At 39.3% G+C, this 18,910-nt stretch overlaps 1 protein-coding gene and 1 long non-coding RNA gene across 3 annotated transcripts; both read right to left on the bottom strand.

The window, feature by feature from the left end:
* Nucleotides 1–2,023: 2,023 nt before the first annotated feature.
* On the bottom strand, nucleotides 2,024–4,087 carry LOC136246396 (uncharacterized). 2 transcript variants are annotated; one of them, XR_010696387.1, is made up of 8 exons: nucleotides 3,760–4,087; nucleotides 3,548–3,707; nucleotides 3,321–3,425; nucleotides 3,000–3,064; nucleotides 2,911–2,939; nucleotides 2,729–2,821; nucleotides 2,246–2,310; nucleotides 2,024–2,186 (listed from the first exon to the last, which is right to left on the bottom strand). It is a non-coding gene; the product is annotated as an uncharacterized lncRNA (long non-coding RNA). The 2 variants fall into 2 exon arrangements; XR_010696386.1 differs by having other exon boundaries at nucleotides 3,548–4,087.
* An 11,667-nt stretch (nucleotides 4,088–15,754) lies between these two features.
* On the bottom strand, nucleotides 15,755–16,873 carry LOC136246343 (integrase/recombinase xerD homolog). The gene is made up of 2 exons (XM_066037735.1): nucleotides 16,684–16,873; nucleotides 15,755–16,425 (listed from the first exon to the last, which is right to left on the bottom strand). Exons 1-2 carry the CDS (start codon nucleotides 16,871–16,873, stop codon nucleotides 15,755–15,757), a joined length of 861 nt encoding a protein of 286 aa, XP_065893807.1.
* Nucleotides 16,874–18,910: the final 2,037 nt, after the last annotated feature.

Genomic DNA, 18,910 nt, shown 5'->3' with positions numbered 1-18,910 from the left:
TTTTATTGTACATTGATGATATCTACCAATCTATTTCTCATAGTTCAGTTCTAATGTTTGCAGATGACATAACCCTCTACAAGGAAATTGTATTTTCGTCAGACCAAGATATGCTTCAAGTTGATTTGTCAAAAGTTTTTGAATGGTCTCATAAATGGCAACTGAGCTTAAATCCTTCTAAATGTGAGACAATCTGCATTTCTTATAAACATTCACTTCCTCCTGCAAGCTACAGATTAAATAATCATCTTTTATCCACCAAATCTGTTGTACAATATCTTGATCAATTCCCACCTTAAGTGGTCGGACCATGTCAAGTATACCACTGCAAAGGCAACTAGATCCTTAAATATTTTTCGGCATTCTCTTTATACATGTCCATCTTCTGTTAAAGCTGCAGTCTATAAATGTATTGTCCGTCCTACACTGGAGTATGTTTCTCCAGTATGGTACCTGCACTCATCTGGTGACATCAAATAGCTGAAAAATGTTCAGCGCAGGGTAGCCAGATGAGTTTGCGGAAGCCGTTGGAATTCTGCTTGCAAACAATGGTCCAGATCATCTGACTGTTGCTTAGATCAGTTGGATTGGCCATCATTACACCGGAGACAACCTCTAGACATCAAAGGAAATTATGCGTAAATTTTCTGACTAATGATAATACCCCATTGAATGTTAGGGTTTGGCCGGTGGTCACCACCAAACTATCAACAAATTAATCAATGGTTGCAATCATAACAGTAATAGACTAATGAATACTCAATGTCTTTGGATGACTGCCCTCCAGCAGTTTGATCAATTATTAGTCACATGTAGCACTTTAGATGTTCAGTAAACTAAGTGTTTCAGATGTTTGAGGCTTGAAATACTACTCTGGTCAATTCTAAGTTGACTGCATGCATGCATGCATCATTCTAAATACGTTCATCATCCTGGATAAATAATTTCGAATGTTTGAACTCCTAAACTGGCCTAATCTACTCATGCATCTTTCACAATACCACGGCTTGAATTTGCTTAGATTGCCCTAAAAATCAGTGCATGGAAACCAAGGAATTCTGGTCAGCATGAGGCAAGCTAGCTTATACAGTAAGTCTTGTCTGTTGGCACTGATTCTGGCAAGATTATCAAGACTCACGGTAGTGAGTCGCGCGGCCAAGAAACTACAAAGCGCACGCCCAATTAAAAGACACGCTGCCACTACTGTGAGTTATTTACGTGTAGGGCCTGTTTCACAATATTAGCCCTAGATTACGCAACATCTCTCAATAGATTTGTATTGCGTTACGTGATAAAAAAATCTTTAGGAGTCGTCATCATCATCATAGTTTTCTTGTGACCTCGCTAAAATAAAAAAGTAACCATCGCAAAATAACAAATAGGCGTATTTCACTTTATTTCTCTACCTTATGTTACAACTACTGTCACGTTATACCAGTCAACATAGTCGTGTTTGTATAGTTCATCTAGCACTGACATTATCCAATCCTGGTTTGCCTATACGTGTATTTTCTTCAATCAAACCTCTAATCCCTACAATAACTTTTAAAGGCACGACGTGGACACAAACTCTAATGCCTGATAAACAAGTTGTGACAACGTGCTGAACCGTAAGTTCCCTAGGGATGGCGTTTTAAGCAGAAATCTTTTAAATTCCATTTAGTGCCACACCCGATGCGAGCGTTTATAAATCGCCAGTTGTCTTATGGTGTGAAGAACAAAATCACTAGCGAAGGTGCTTTAAGCGTACTCTTCAATTCTCTATTTACATGTAATTTTTAATAGATTAACCACAAAGGCCGATAAGGTGAATACAAAAGGTAACAAGCTTTTAGGGGTTACCACCTCTATGTAGTGTTTACCATGTAGCTTGTGTTGTGGCTTTCATTAAGTATTATGCACACACAAATGGTGCAACAAAATTTTGTAATGGATTGCTCGAATGTGGTTGGTGGTGTTGTGGCTCGAATGTGGTTCGTGGTTTGCCAGTGACCATGTATGAGTTGGGGTTGTTCCACACAACTTACACAATATTCAAATTTCATGATGGCCATGAAAATTTCTTGCCATATGGTAAACATACAACAATGTGTAACAACATTAATCAACATCACATCAAGACTTGACTAAAAATAGTTCCAACAATAGTGATGATTTCTTGTACATCAGCATGACGATACTGAGACCTGTAAAAGAATAAGCAGGCACTGAAGTTAACCTTAAATTAAACACTCATGCAACTGACCTGGAACATTGGTCGCAACACCAAAAACACTTGTTTTGATATCTGATGACACAATCCAGCAGGCACTGAATTAAAAGAGAATGTACAAAAAATCAATATGCCGGGCTGTATCAATAATAGCATGGATAATCAAAATGAACAAAAATTATATCCCAGGCTAAGTGAATGAATAACATAACTGTTGGGTAAGCATGTCAAACCTGAACATTAGGACATTAGTCAAACAAAAGTACGCTATCACAACTTGGTCATAATACAATGTTTGTACCACTGGACTTCACACTGGTTGCCCAAAAATTGTGCCATTCCAGGACAACAGCATAATTATGAAACAAATAGTTACTACAACACAGAAGGCTTACTGTTGTACTGTCTACACTGATATACCATAATTTAAAAACATAACAGGTAGGCATTAAATACAATACACTTAACATCTGGGTACTAGGAAAAAATCACTAACATCACAACATGTAAACTGACCTAGAAATTAGCACCCTTGATGCCACTACAGTCTACACTGGATATTTGTTTGAACCCATCAACACTATACCCGATACATCTGAGTAGACTGACCTGCAAATCACATCACTAGTATACAGTGATAATTGATAACTACAAAAACAACAATTGCAATAATACAATTCTTCTGTACGTCAACTGACCTGAAATTCATGACACTCGATACCGAGACCTGTAAAAGAATAAGCAGGCACTGAAGTCAACCTTAAATTAAACACACATGCAAACTGACCTGGAGCATCGGTCGCAACACCAAAGACACCTGTTTCAATATCTGACGAAACAATCCAGCAGGCACTGAATTAAAAAGAGAATGTGCAAAAAATCAATATGCCAGGCTGTACCAATAAAGGATGGATAATCAAAATGAACTAAAAAATATATATATCCCATATGCAAGTTAAGTGAGTAACATAACTGTTGGGTAAGCATGTAAACCAGAACATTAGGTCATTGGTCAAACAAAAGTACGCTATCACAAACTGGTCACTGATAATTGATAACTACAAAAAGAACAATTGCAATAATACAATTCCTCTGAACGTTAACTGACCTGAAATTCATGACACCTGTATCTTTGTTCTTGCATGGTCTCAACTTACATATGTACCATGATCACATTCAACTGCTAGTGGATAAATCAGTATGACCAGATGGCCTGCAAAAACCAACAAGCAGATGTTAAATACAATACACCTAAAGCCTGGAATATGAAAAATATTATGTAAGCATTATTCCACACTGATATAATAATAGATTATAGGACGTTGTGGAACTTGCCTAAACGTGTAAACTTGAACATGAGGATAACTACATAATCTGGACACTTGGAATTGTCCAATACCTGATGAACAAGTTAGTACTAATGACATTCACTTCAACATTTTATCCCAGCTGGGTGAATCTCTTGTAACTGAGTAAAAAGGTGTTTATTTTCCACCTGCAACCAAAGTTCTACATTTCGATCTGTGGTTGAGTGTACATAAACTGACCAGGAAAATCAGTATGCCATAGCCGGGGTATGGAAATGGTTCCTTTCCTTCTGTTGTGACATTACTTACAGCTGACTGGTAAATGATCATTGATGTCCCCATGGACCCCAACAATGAGTATATCAATAACTTCACAAGTTGGAATGAATTTCCTTTCAACATGTGGTGGAATAAATTTCCTTTCAGCATCTGGTGGACAGGTCCATAAACCCTATCGCACAAACACGGTGAATCAGTGTGTGGTGATGTGACACGTTACACAAACTTCACTCCTCGTTTCGTTATTATTCAAGACCGGCATATATCATAGAGTACCTCAATCAGTATTCTTGACTCTTACTTCTTCAAGCGTTGCTCAAGCGATGTAGTTTCTCACGAGGGGCTCGAGTTTCTCATTAAAGGCGAGCCGATTAAAGTACGCCTCACCATCTAGTTACATTCTTAAACCATTCAATTTAAAATCACGTATCACGAGTGTCCGCTTAAGGTAATTAGGGACTTTCCACGAGATTTCCCCTAAATAGATCACGTGTTAGTTGTCAATCCGGTGGATTCTGGTGGTATACATGGTTGAACAATGCGGTAAGTGTACATATGCTGTCAATAATTGTTTGTGCACTGCTAAACTAAGTTATTTTTGTGTGATAAGCATGCTTGAGGAAGGGTCTGGGGGACGACACTAATGTTTTGACAGCAGTTGATGATGGCCAGGCAAAGAACTGCGAGAAGAACTACTGTGATAGTTTGATAGTAGGGAAAAATTCTCACCCCTATAGCTCTGCCTAGGGGCATTATCTACAGCTACTGTATTATGTTGCTGATATGTACATCTGGGCCAAGAATAAAGGTGAAAGTGGTAGTAAGGCTCAATCCTATTATTCTGCTGAACAGGCAAGGGAGTCTGGGACTCTAGGGGCATGCTCCCTCAGGAAAGTATAAGTACTACAACTTTTTTGTTTTAATTGCTTCATCAAGTATAAAAATTTCAGTCAAAAGGTGATGATCGAGGCTCTGTTCTTATGCACTAGTTGGAGTGGTTGTATCGATACTGCAATGTGGCAACCTTGAGGGGTTAGTACTGGCATTATCCTTGGCAATACTATTCCATCTCCCCGAGTCTTGATGATTGAGTCCTCCATTCCTTTCTCTGCTGCTCCAATCCTGAAGTTGTGACCACAGTCAAAAGGTGACGATCGAGGCTCTGGTCTTGCATCTATACTGTACTGCAACACCCTTGAGGGGTTAGTACCGGCATTGTCCATCGCAATACTGTTCCATCTCCCATAAACAAGTCTTGATGGTTGAGTCCTCTATTCCTTTCTCTGCTGCTCTAATCCTGAAGTTGTGACCAAAATAATAAAAAATGGTTATAACATGATAAATGATTATGGTGATAACAATTACAAATGTATTTATAGCTGTGTAGCAACTGTAAACTAATTAGTCACTTGCAAGTTTAATTAGGTGTCTGAAGCATTTAACATGCACAGATATGAGATATATTCGTCACATGCAGGCAGTAAAGATAGATTTACTCTAATAGAACAGTCATACTACACCGTAAATTCATACTTCCGAATTTACGGTGTTATAAAACAATCATTATTATGTATGGATTTTACTGACTCTCCAAAATAATATTCTGCATTAATGTTAATTGCTCATTTCCAAAAAAAATAACCTTTTAAACCAAATGTAGAGTCTACCACTGACAAAAATGAGTGATATCCACCCCAAAAACACCTTCGCTGTAAAAAAGGCACGCCCAAGAAACTACAAGTACCTGGAACCCAATGTAAAAAAACAAAAAGAAAACAGCTCAGCTGAAGTGAAAAGTAACTGGTAACTTAAAGAGCTGATATCTGAAGCGGCCAAGACTACAATTACTAAAGTTTAATCCACGCAAGAACACCTTGGCTATAAAACAGGTGTGTACATGAAAGTAACTGGCAACTGTAATGGCTGATATCTGAAGTGGCCAAGAATGAATGGTCATATACAACTTATTCAAAAATTTAACACTGAACCTTTATAATTCAGCTGTGTTCTATATTCACTCTTGCTGCATCGTAAAGTAACTTCTTTTAACTCTAATTGGCTGGTAATTTGGCCGCCTTTTTCAATCATCAGTATAATAGAGCAAAAAAAGGCGGCCAAATTACCAGCCAATTAGAGTTAAAAGAAGTTACTTTACGATGCAGCAAGAGTGAATATAGAACACAGCTGAATTATAAAGGTTCAGTGTTTAATTTTTGAATTAGTTGTATATGTGACCCGGTCTGCGAAAAGGGCTCTTATAGCCTTTCCAATTGCATATATATGGTAACCCATAACTTGACTGGTGAATATAGTACAAGCCTACAATTTGGTCACTCAACAACCCTAACCTGGCAGTAGCTGTGGGTGTAATTACATGGTGATAGCTTTAGTAGATTAGGAGTTATGATTAGCCAAACATGGATAATTGGAAAGGCTATAAGAGCCCTTTTCGCAGACCGGGTCACATATGACCATTCATTCTTGGCCGCTTCAGATATCAGCTATTACAGTTGCCAGTTACTTTCATGTACACACCTGTTTTATAGCCAAGGTATTCTTGCATGGATTAAACTTTAGTAATTGTATTCTTGGCCGCTTCAGATATCAGCTCTTTAAGTTACCAGTTACTTTTCACTTCAGCTGAGCTGTTTTCTTTTTGTTTTTTTACATTGGGTTCCAGGTACTTGTAGTTTCTTGGGTGCGCCTTTTTTACAGCGAAGGTGTTTTTGGGGTGGTTAAAGTTACTAGAGCATTTATATACTTATAAATATTAAATCAGAGCTCTACAGTGTAAATATGTATGTATTATACAAATAGTTTGGTCCTTTATCATACATATCAAAACTTGTCTGTACATTTTATCAAATGAAACCATATTCAGGTAATCTATTTTTACACAGAATACTGAGCTTACCATAAATTCTGCATTAATTCTGCAGAATTACACATTAAAGTTCTCCCTTTCACATCCTCACCTTGGTCAAACAAATTGGCCTTGTTATTCCTTGAGATTCCTTGTCCAATACAAACTATTATGTATTTTGTACAGTACATGCAACATACACAAAAGTAGAAGCATTGTCACCATACTCTCTCTAGCATGTTATATACAACATAAGAAAGCCCAGTGAATTTCCTTATACAACAGTTGCAGGTTTTTTGGGAGTTTCGACAGAAGCCTCCTTTGCAGCTACACTTAACTAACACCATTTATAGCTATTACACCCTCAGCAGCACTTTACTTTCCATCTCCCACTGCATTAGAAATGATCAAGATACTCTAATAGAGCAGTTAAGTAACTACTCTAATAGAGCAATCAAAGCTACACTTATAGTCACCATCTTTGCCCTATAGTTAGCTATAGTATTTACAGTTTAATGAATTGGATTTATTGTAATTGCTAACTAAAAATCCAATCTCAGAGCTTCTAAAATCTCAAAGTGTCTGAAGAAATGTCATCAGATGTCTTTTTCAGCTATACCAACTTTCAAAAAACCCCTTTTTAAAATCCTAAATCCACCTCTGTATAACAATGCCACCATACTGTTGTATCATTACCACAGTGTCATTGATTCACTCTTGATCAAAGAAGTATAATGCACACTCCATACAACAGTCCAGAATTATAATACACACTCATTTTATGCAAAACAGGAAATACCTGTGTGGAATTTGGAAGATTTGATGCAAGCTTTAACATAAGTGAAATCGTGTGCACTCTTTAAACGGTAACTACTGTACAAGAATGCCTACTCATCATACGTATGTTCACAAGAACTGTAATGCACTTTCATGCACTATTTCCTTTATTGCATATTCTTTGGAAGCCATGTATTTACCTACTGTAGATGCAATGCATAAGTGGATAGTTTCAACTTTGACTGCATGGCATACTCAAAAAGCTAACAATTAATGATCACAATTTGGCTGAGGTAACCAAACCATAAAAGTACTGGGCAAAAGTTATCAATATCATTTTAAACAGAGACAAATAGCGTAATCTGCCAATTATTGGCACGAACTTGTTCACCTGGGTGTCCTTCCGTAGCACAACAAAATACAGCCAGTACTTTTTGCATGCTGGTAAAGCACTTTATCGATCCTTTGCACAAGAAAAATCGGCTTGATATTCGTTTCATACTTGAAGTTACTATCGACAGAGCTAGCAAGTGCGATTAACCATTTATTGTCACCCGGTACGTATTATCGTAACCCTGTACATTCTTCTGTGCTTTATTATCGTCACCTCCTTGGAATTTTCATCACAGAAGCCCATCACTATTTTTTACCACTACAGCTACGATATCGATATACTGTCTTATCACCCACGTACATTTGTGTATAATTGAAAAGTTAATAACACACGTAACAACAGAGATAAAATTCAATAACAAACGTATTATCAAAGCGTAATGACACTATGAACACTAAACTACACAGTTAGAAGATATCTTTTCTTCTCCAGATTCATCTAGAGCAGTTTTGCTGATGCAGTCAACATGAATGGCAAAGTTCCTGAAGTGTGATTAGAGTCTGGTATAGTAGCAGGTGTACTTGAATGAGGAGATAAAGGTTCAGTCTTTGACATTAAGCTTGAACTTTCTGAAGGCAGGGCAGTAGGGATTGTAACAGCACTTCTGTGACTGGAGGCAAACCTGAATCCATATTGCAGAGTTCTAAAGGTGTTACGTTTTCAAAGTGGTCAATCAATCTATCTTCAGGATGATTTAGTTCTACATAGCGAGGATCAGGTATGTTATATCCATTATTATACCGTCTAACAAAAAGAGCCTCTTCTTCTGCAGTAAAAGTTGCTGCTTCACTAGTGCTGTGTTTGCCTTGTGAACTGGTGATTGACAAAGTATCAACTTCCGTAGACTTCTCCTTGGTAGGATCATGATCTAAAACTGCCTTTGGATTGAACGGACAAATCCCACAGGTTTTAAAACCACTAATTATATTAGCTGGCACCATACTTTTCAGCCATGCTTTAGCAAAGACCTCGTTAAAGTGGTATTTTGTTATGATTCTTCCTTGATGTGATTGGACAAACATATGGCACTCTTCATACCAGTGTTTTTTAACCGTCCAAAAACAGCTGTGCCAAGGGGTTACAATTCATGTGCGGTATGTGACACAAGAGTGAATATAATGACACTATTTTCTCTTGACAGGGTGATAGCTTCTAGATTGTAGTGGGAACTATGGCCATCAAGCAGATTCTCAGGGTCAATTTGCTCCAGCATGACACAGGAGGTGATTGAAAAACCATAGTTTAAAAAGCTCCATATCAATCCATTCATTTTCACTTAATCCATAGGTGGTACCACGGACCTCCTTCTCAGTCCAATCCATATTAAGATTTTTACATCAAAAATGATAAATGGTGGCATTGCTTGGCCAATAGCATTAACGCATCCCACTATTGTAATTTGTGATTTATTACCTACAACATAATCTCAAATACCTTCATCATCTTGATCTATTATGATATTTAGAGATTATCAGTTTACAATAACTACATGTGCAAAGCACTAGGAGGGGCATGCTTCCCAGGGGATTTTTTTTTAAACAGATGCTTTGAATGGCATCTGGAGGCTTTTTTACATACACAGTCTCTTTCTTTTTTAATACCAAAATAGCTTAGACTAAGCAGTATAAATAGAGTAATGGTTATATATTCTACTGACTGTTCTATTAGAGTATCGCACTGACTGCTCTATTAGAGTATTTCGATCTTTCTACAAATTCAAGTAGCTGAAAATTGGCGCTGGTTAATCACAGTAGCTCTTTGAACTACTATTCTTCTCACTGGTCTACTGCTTCCTACATGTCCCAACCGTTGCACACAGATCTAAGTAGATAGTGCCTCCTACAAAATACCCAACAGTATTCCACACCGCTGACGTGGGTGCAGCAAGTGTAATGGAGAAACTGGAGATGCCACCTTACGAGCTCACGTTGTACTGCTTAGATCACGTACGCTACATCACGATATAATTTCTAGCTATTGTATCACGATATAAAAAAATTATGTCGTGATATGTCGTACGTCAGCTATATCGCCCAGCACTAACCTAGAGTATTACATAGTGTATTATTATATTGGTACTTTTTCTACTAGCTAAACTTCATACTTCAGCCTTTGAAATCATTGAAAATACCATTACGGCATTTAAGCGTGTTAAGCGCCTCTAAAATAATTATCATTTTAATGAATGCAAGTGCTTTTTGCTTCAAAATTTTCTGCGAAGGCCTGGATTGGAGATTCAGCTGTGAAACAATGTTGTGGAGTGATTTTTTAATGATTCATTGCTAGCTAGTATACAGAATAGAACTATGTAGCCATATAGGCTTTTGAGCTATCAATTCACCCTGGCTGGATAGTATGGGATCACAGTTATTGAAAACTTCCTGAACCCGAATCCCCCTCTGAAAATTTCTAGATCTGCCACTATAATTGCATGAGGCTTGGGAACACTGCAAGGATTCAAGTCTACCACACAAGACTCCCTTCAATGTCTGTGCATTTCCTTCCCTGATAGAATAATCCCAACCATAATGTTAATTCCCTCTTTTTATGAAAGTTTTTATTGTATTATCATTCTTATAACAGCGCTAATGTAATTGGTTTTTATGTACTCATTTCCAACATAGTCTCCTAGTCCTAGGGGTGGGTTTTGGGAGGGGCCTTTTTATTCCAGCCGGTTACACATTTGGAATGACCCATACATGTGATATTTTTCCTGTGCCTGCGTTCATTGTGATAATGCCTGCAGAGGTTAATCTCCATATAGTATGGATCCCCTGAATAAAATCTTCCCAAACTCTGCTGTTAAAAAAATCTACACAGACAAAATTTATGAGAAACATTTTGTTGGTAATATATAGGCTGTACATACTGTATTAGAGGATCAAGGGGAATGGTTCCTGCATGTTCTGCAGTGTAATGGTGATGTAGGGTACAGAGACTATAATATTAAATGTGATAGACTACTGAAAGCCATAAAAACATGATCATACTTTGTAGTGAGAATGAATGTACACTGTAAGAATGACAAGATATTGATTTGAGCTTGAGTAAACATTGTGCAATGAAAAGTATTCAATGCTCTTTATACACATCACAATATTTAAATTGTATCCATAGATACCCATGACGATAATAAATTTAAAATGGTCACAATGTTACTGACTGTATAAGTGTTGCCTCTGTTTTACAGCATAAACTATATGCACATGCCTTGTGTCAAACTGTATTTTTAGTGTAAACATGAGCCTCATGCTGTAAGCAAGTTCATTCTTAAAACACCACTCATAAGACTTATTTTATTATCAATTGTTTAACTTATATAAATTGTGTTGTTGTGAACCTTAAAGGATGATCTTGATTTTGAAAGCATTATTTTGAGTGTAATAAGGTTAATTTTTTAGCATTGCTCAAAATTATAATAACCTAAGTGTAGCATGGAAGACCCTCCTTATAATTGCAGGAGGTCCCAAGTAAGCAATACAGTAGCAGTCAATGTCTTCATCACAAGAGAGAGCAAAATCACTACAACTACTGTACAACTGTGACATAGCAGAGGCTCCCTAAAATGGCCTTACCAGCTGCATGATCTGCTATGATATTCACATTGTGAATATCTAAAATGTGTAACAGCCCAAACTACTAACATATCTAGGTTGGTGATAGCATAGTTGGACTCAGTTGTGGACACAGAACGGCTAGCATATGCTACCGGATGTAATTTCTTATCATCTTGATACTGTGACAGTATGGCTCCCAAGCCCTGTTTGCTAGCATCACTCTCTAGTATGAGATCCTTAACGAAATCCGGATAGGCAAGCACGGATGCTGCTAATAACCTGCTCCTTAAACTTTCAAACGCTACTTCACAATCAGCTGTGCATTGGAAAACTGTTAGTGAGTAAACATAATGGGTGAGCAATCATGGCATAACCCATAACAAAACACCGATAATGAGATAATAGCCCAAGGAACTGTCTCAACTACCTCAAGTTAATGGGAGTGGGGAAATTCCTTACAGCATCCAAATTCTGGTTATTTGGCTTCAATCCAGGTGGTATCACCAGATGACCCAAGTAATCTACCTCATCGCAATCAAATTTGCATTTATTTGGGTTGAGTTTCAAGTCTGCTCTCTTTAAATAATTAAACACAGCACTCAGGTGAACAACATGATCATGCAAATATTCTGAAAAGACTATTACATCATCCAAATTGACTGATACAAATTCTTTGCCACCGTCAGACTGTATTTCATGCAATAGTCTCTGCATTAAACGCTGGAACACAGCAGGTGCATTCATTACACCAAATGGCATCACTCTAAATTCATAGAATCCCTGGTGGGTAATAAATGCTGTCTTCTCTTGGCTGTTCTCATGAACTTTAATTTTCCAATACCCTGATGTAAGATCTAATGTCATAAAACACTTCCAACTGGTCTAAAAAGTCGTTGCTTCTTGATAAAGGGTTTGGTAACAGAATTAAGAATACAGTAATCTACACACAATCGTAGTGTTCCATCCCTTTTTCTGACCAAGACAACATGAATGGACCATGAGCTCTTGGATGGTGTGATCACTCAACTTCTCTGCATCCTCTCTAGCTGATTTGCTATCTCTTGGCAGGAAGCAAAATGTGTTCTTCTCACACGTTGTTTCCTTGGGGCCTCATCACTGGTGTCAATCTCAAATTCAATCAGGTCAGTCTCCCCTCTCTCATCCTCATCTAGACTAAATATGTCATGATATTCCACTAACAGATCTTCTAAAAGTAGGTGCTCTTCTTACAGTAGTTTGTTAGACTCTTTCAGCATCTTGCTCATCTGTTGCAGTCTCCACTTAATTCGTTCAACTGTTTTCTCAGATGGTAGGCTGATGCTAAACAGGTGTACTTGATCTAGTAGGGGAATTACTGCCTAGAGACTCTTCACTAACAACAGGTATGTGTTCATCTTTGGCAATAACAAACTCCACTCCAACAACTTACCTTTCTGTAACTGACTTCCCAGTATTGGCTACCACTACTGCAGAAGAGCCATCCTCCTCTTTTACTTGTGTAAGAAACTCTACAATCTTCAATGAGGTGTCCAGTGAATCTGAAGGCTCTAACATAACTGTGCCTTTCACATTCAGAACTTGTATGCATGAGTGTGATGTAGCATTAAATCTTAAATTATTGAGTCTGGTTTTGATAAACTTACTGGTTAATAATTATAAGAGGAAGCTACAGCCCGCTTAGTCCCCTCCCTAAAATTTGCTTCTAATAATAGCTGTGTATACTGAGTTCCTCAACATATACACACATCACTAATGTGTTCTTCACTTTCACTCCCTGGCTTGTCCATCAATGACTAATTTGAGCAGATATCATTTGGGCTAATTAATATTATTGTTTTAGTAATATATTGCAAAATTTTGAAATTATCGAAATTGCAATAATTATTTTGTTAATAGGTATTGTGATATTATGTCTGTACATTAGTGGCATTAAAATATTATTTGTTATATAGATTAAGTCAATAATTGGCTAGGAATCCTTGTAACAGTAAGCTAACCTACCTGGCTAACCATAAATTTCTGAGGTGTGAACATCATTACATAACCTCAAAGCAAAAGCAAGTGTTAAAATAACACTTGCTGTAAACAAGGTTGATAGTGGCAGTAATGCATATTATATAGCACCTTATTTGCTTCCTATAGGAGTACTGGACAATACAATGTATGTAATTCAACTATTGTGAAGTATTCACTATTGTGAATAGTTAGTTTAGTATCGATTGTGATCAGTCAGTCCTAGAAATCATATGCATAAATAGTGAACATGTGATAACAAATTAATGATCATGAATAAAGCACTTGTGTGGATTTAGCAAAGTCACAATTTTTTACCTACGTACTTAGTTTTGTAATTGTGATAACATATAATTATGTACATGTATTGTTAATATGTACATGTATTGTTACTATGTACATGTATTGATACCATGTACATGTATTGTTACTATGTACATGTATTGATACCATGTACATGTATTGTTACCATGTACATGTATTGTTACCATGTACATGTATTGTTACCATGTACATGTATTGTTACCATGTACATGTATTGTTACCATGTACATGTATTGTTACCATGTACATGTATTGTTATCATGTACATGTATTGTTACCATGTACACGTATTGTTACTATGTACATGTATTGTTACTATTGTTACTATGTACATGTATTGTTACTATGTACATACATGACATGTGTACACATTAATGATAGCTTAATGTGATTTGTTCTTTGTGCCACTTTAAAATGTGTGACTTGTAATTGTATTTCTTTATTTCATGTTGATTTCATCAAATCTAATGGAACCATAGTGGGTAAGCTATCACTATGTGGTGTACAAATCTCATAATATTGTTATTGTATGTACATAACATGTGTACACATTGGTGACAGCTACATCTGATGAGCATTTGTACTACTTCAAAATATGGTAATAAATATGTGACAGTAAAGAAAGTGGTTAAAGCAGTGGTCATTGGTAAAATATTTATTAGTGGGCTAATTTTAGAAAACCGTCAATATCTACACTTTTTCAAAATTCATTTTATTTGTTCTTTGTTACCTATAGGGACAGAGGAATGGACTGGCTAAGTTTCAGCTTCATAAGTTGAGCATTGCTGTAAATATGGCACTAGACAACCAAAACAAGCAGATAAATTGATATGTACAGAAGTTATTGAGAAAATTATCCACGGGTGCTTACATAAACCATCAATAACTTACTAATTCAACAGCATACGGAATTGAATCTTGGCTCACTCCCTCACCATACTATTACCCCTACCACCCCTAATACCACAACAACGACCTCATGGGTTGTGCCGCCACCAAACGTGGGCCAGATATTAGGCTCTAGAATGGGGTTGTGCCGCCACCAAACGTGGGCTACTGTTCATTAAAATTCAACGTTATGACCACAAAATGACTGACAATCACAAGATCAGAGTGGGGGCTAGCTCAAAATCATAATAAAACAAAATAATAAATTTGTGGCTGCCCAGGCAAAGGCAGCACACTGTAAAAAACCTGGTAGGCTTTATCATTATTTATTTATTTTTATTTCCCTACCAGGAAAAACCAAAACAACTCCACTCGTGTATGCATAAGAAAAAAGTCAACTGTTTGCAATGCTGCTTTACTCCTTCAGTCTTTGGCTATCTATAAAAAATAAAAATAAAACGTCAAGAAAAAAAATCACATTAAACATAGCAACTTTATAATGGGGAGGGAGGGGAGGGGTAACCCACTTGTACGAACACGTTGCGTAGAATGTATTTACACACTTAAAACACCTTTTTAAACCCTATGTCATGTGAGAGAGGCTCACGTGACTACCAATAGTATTCATGCGGGAGCTTATTTTCTGTCTAATTCATTACATTCAACCGACAGAAAATACACCTCCCTCACCATACTATTACCCCTACCACCCCTAATACCACAACAACGACCACATGGGTTGTGCCGCCTCCAAACGTGGGCCACACATTAGGCTCTAGGGTTACAAAGAGAGCGTTATACAACATTACATCATAAACCCATCTGTTTGGTAACCAGTAATCTCCGCTCTACTGAGTCATCCACATAGCCATCTTTAGCATTGTCGGACTTCCAGCGACCGTGGCGTTTAAACAACTTGTCTGGGATCCCTTCATTAGCTGCCTTCGTACCTCCACCTGCCCTCATGCTGTGTAGTCCAAATTCCATTGGGTTATATCCAAGCTTGCTGAGCTTCTTTTTGAATTGTTCCCACAAGCAAGTATAGCTGATACAACCCAACTCTCTCAGGCGTTCACCCGCCTTGGTCTTACAAATAGGCCGGAACAGGGAACTTTGACTTTGTAAAGAGGTACCAGTTCTTCAGAGGTATCCCTGCAAACTGGCAACCGGGCAAGTTGCCTTACCACTTCTGGCAATGATTACCTCGTCTCCTTTTCTGAGTCGATCAGTTTTACTTTTGGGGATCTTAAGCACCATTGAGTCATCTCTAATTGATATATCCTCCGCCTTGATCTGAATCAGCTCGTTAAACCTGAGGAAACCAGCAAATGCAATAAGGCATGCAGTAGACAACCGTAAATCTGCTAAAGTACCACTCAGCCTCGCATCAACCACCATCCGCTCAAGCATCTCAACTGTGGCTGGAGCCTTCTTGCACACTGGTTTAGCCAGCATCCTCTGTAACCCTTGAAGTGTGGCTTTAAACAGAGGTGAAGCCACTGGAGAGACCAACCCTGCTGTTGAGTGTAACCAAGCCCGAGCATTGCAGGCCTCCTCCGCTGCTGACTTGGATTTTACTGTTTCACCTATCCACTGGAGGTATAAGGCCACATGAGCTTCCTTGGCTGGAAGCACTGGCAACTTATGCTGCAGAGCCCAAGATTTCCACCTCCTAAATGCTGACCAATATTTCTTCACTGTAGAGTCTGCCCGACTGTGGAGTACTGTGCCTGGTAATTTTGCTGCCAGTGCTCGCAGCATGGGATCCTGCAGCTCACTTATCTCCAACCAGAGTCCTTGAGAAAACACTTCTGCAATAGACACAACAGGCACCCACTAGTACAATATTTCATTTATTCTTTCTATTTTATTCATCTGTATTTATTTATATTATATTTTTCAGCTACCTACAGGTGTACTTCCATTTATACCCTCCATGATACCTGATACCATTGTTTGTGTGCTTGCCTTTGGCTTTGGGCCACTTTAACAGACCTTTGGCCCAGGTGACAGGCTTCCTCCTTACAAGCATCCACATTATCTATCCCTGTATTAGTCATATGTAGCACCAGGGCTCCTGACTGAATCACTCCAGGCATTCCCGGTATGTGACCAATGCAACATCATCTCCTGGCTGTGATCTCCATTGATCGTGAGCCTTGCCACTCCCATCTGCAATTGCCACTGCCGTACCCGACAGTACTCCAGGCCGTGACCTCCCTTGGTCCCACCAGCAGAACTCCAGGCTGCGACCTCCATTGGTCTTACTCTACAGTACTCCAAGCTGTGACCTCCATTGGTCTTATACAATAGCACTCCAGGCTGTGCCTTCCATTGTCTTGTACAACAGCACTCCAGGCTGTGACCTCCCTTGTCTTATACACAGCACTCCAGGCTGTGACCTCCACCGGTCTTACACAACAGCACTCCAGGCTGTGACCTCCACTGGTCTTACACAACAGCACTCCAGGCTGTGACCTCCACCAGTCTTAGACAGCACTCCAGGCTGTGCCCTCCACCGGTCTTACACAACAGCATCCCAGGCTGTGACCTCAACTGCTCTAGCACAACAGCACTCCAGGCTATGGGCCCATTGGTTGATACAGAACAGCACTCCAGGCTGTGACCTCAAATAATTGTACACAATAGCACTCCAGGTTGAGGCCTTCTTGAGTTCACCAAAGACCACTTTGAGTTTGTCTGTAACAAACTCAAAGTGGTCTTTGGTGGACTTGTGATTATTTTGTTCATAGGGGGTTGGTGTGAACTGGAGAGGTAATCTATAGCCACACTGGATCCAATCTACCACTGTAGGTGAAGCTTTAAGTACCTCTGTCCAGAAGGGGAGGTGTTGCTTAAGCCTCCCTTGCACGTCCACTATCTGATGGTCAACTAAGGGCCCAGGTTCTTCCCATTCCCATGACCTAGTAAGTTCCCACTCATTGGACTCACTGGGTGTGACTGATTCCAAACAATCCGAAGGCTCCTCACTGGTAGACCTGTGTCCCAGTGCTGTTTGCCCTGAAACCCTAGCTTTGCCTAAGGGTCCCCAGTTCCAAGGCCAGAATTGTCAACACCTGTGACCTGGTTATTAGACATTTGCTTTGCTGTGCTATCAGCACATGGCTTCTGGACATGCCCTTTCACACCAGCAGCCAACTGTGGGCTGTGGTTGTCTACCTCTGTGACACTGTTACCCCCCACAGAGCCCTCTGTGCTTGACACCATACTACAATTTGACCACACTGTATCACCAGCACTCACAACTGGTTCATCAAAAGGATACGGCTGATAGTTCCTGGGGCATGACCTTGCCAAGTGGCCCCACTGTGAGCAGGAGTAGCATGGCCCAATGGCTCTGGTCATCCTGGATTTAAATGGAGCCCTCCGTACTCCGCCATCATCCAACCTGGTCGACCCTTCGGTCCTTTGCTTCTTCTTCGCCGGCCCGCTAGAAGCTGCCCACTTGCGCTTGCTGTATCTCTCCTTTCGGGCACGGAATAGCCGCTTCTCGTCATCGGAGTTGTCAGCAAGCTCATCAGCCTCGTACTCCGCTACCACAGCCCAATCCGACCGGCCAGCAATCCGGATATGTTTCTGCTGGACGCGGATCTCATCTTTACCTCTGTCTAGCTCCACCTTGGCCCGCTCCAGGGCTTGCTTCGAGGCGTCGTCGGCAGTAGCGATCTTATCCAACTGCTTCTGGGCATTTTGTAGGCGATCATCCACCTTATCGTTGAAAACGAACTGGTGCTCGCAGCCTTTCTTCTTAAATGTGCAGGACTTTCGGTTGAGCTTCTCCAGTACTTGTTGCGAGCAGTTTGCCTGCGTCGCAGCTACTTCCTGCCGCAGCTCGTGCAGATTCGCGGCGAATTGCTGCTCCATCCCCGATTTGGTCGCCGCTATGGCATTCATGATCTGTTTGAATCGGTCTTCCTCCAGCGACATAGCTCGAGATAACAATTCGTCGTGGTCGAGAACAAGACAGTCACACAGTCAGTCATGCAGTAACCCACTTGTACGAACTTGTTGCGTAGAATGTATTTACACACTTAAAACACCTTTTTAAACCCTATGTCACGTGAGAGGCTCACGTGACTACCAATAGTATTCATGCGGGAGCTTATTTTCTGTCCAATTCATTACATTTAACCGACAGAAAATACACTTGTGTTAGCCATGAACTTGTGAATCCACCAAAGTGTAGTTTTTTCCCAAGGTATACTTTCGTGTTCAAGAAGGAAGGAAATTCACTGAAGAATGATCATCGGTAAATTATTTCGTCAATGTGACCAA

This window comes from Dysidea avara, chromosome 2 (genome assembly GCF_963678975.1).
Source record: "Dysidea avara chromosome 2, odDysAvar1.4, whole genome shotgun sequence".
Classification (NCBI taxonomy): Eukaryota; Metazoa; Porifera; class Demospongiae; order Dictyoceratida; family Dysideidae; genus Dysidea; species Dysidea avara.
This window is presented reverse-complemented; position numbering and strand designations above follow the sequence as displayed.

Bases quoted from the DNA above. Each gene is read 5' to 3' on its own strand.
- LOC136246343 (XM_066037735.1), bottom strand. From the start codon at position 16,873: ATGGAGGTCGCAGCCTGGAGTTCTGCTGGTGGGACCAAGGGAGGTCAC. The intron at 16,426-16,683 runs GTGCTACATATG...TGTCTATTGCAG, and splicing joins TGATTCAGTCAGGAGCCCTG to AAGTGTTTTCTCAAGGACTC.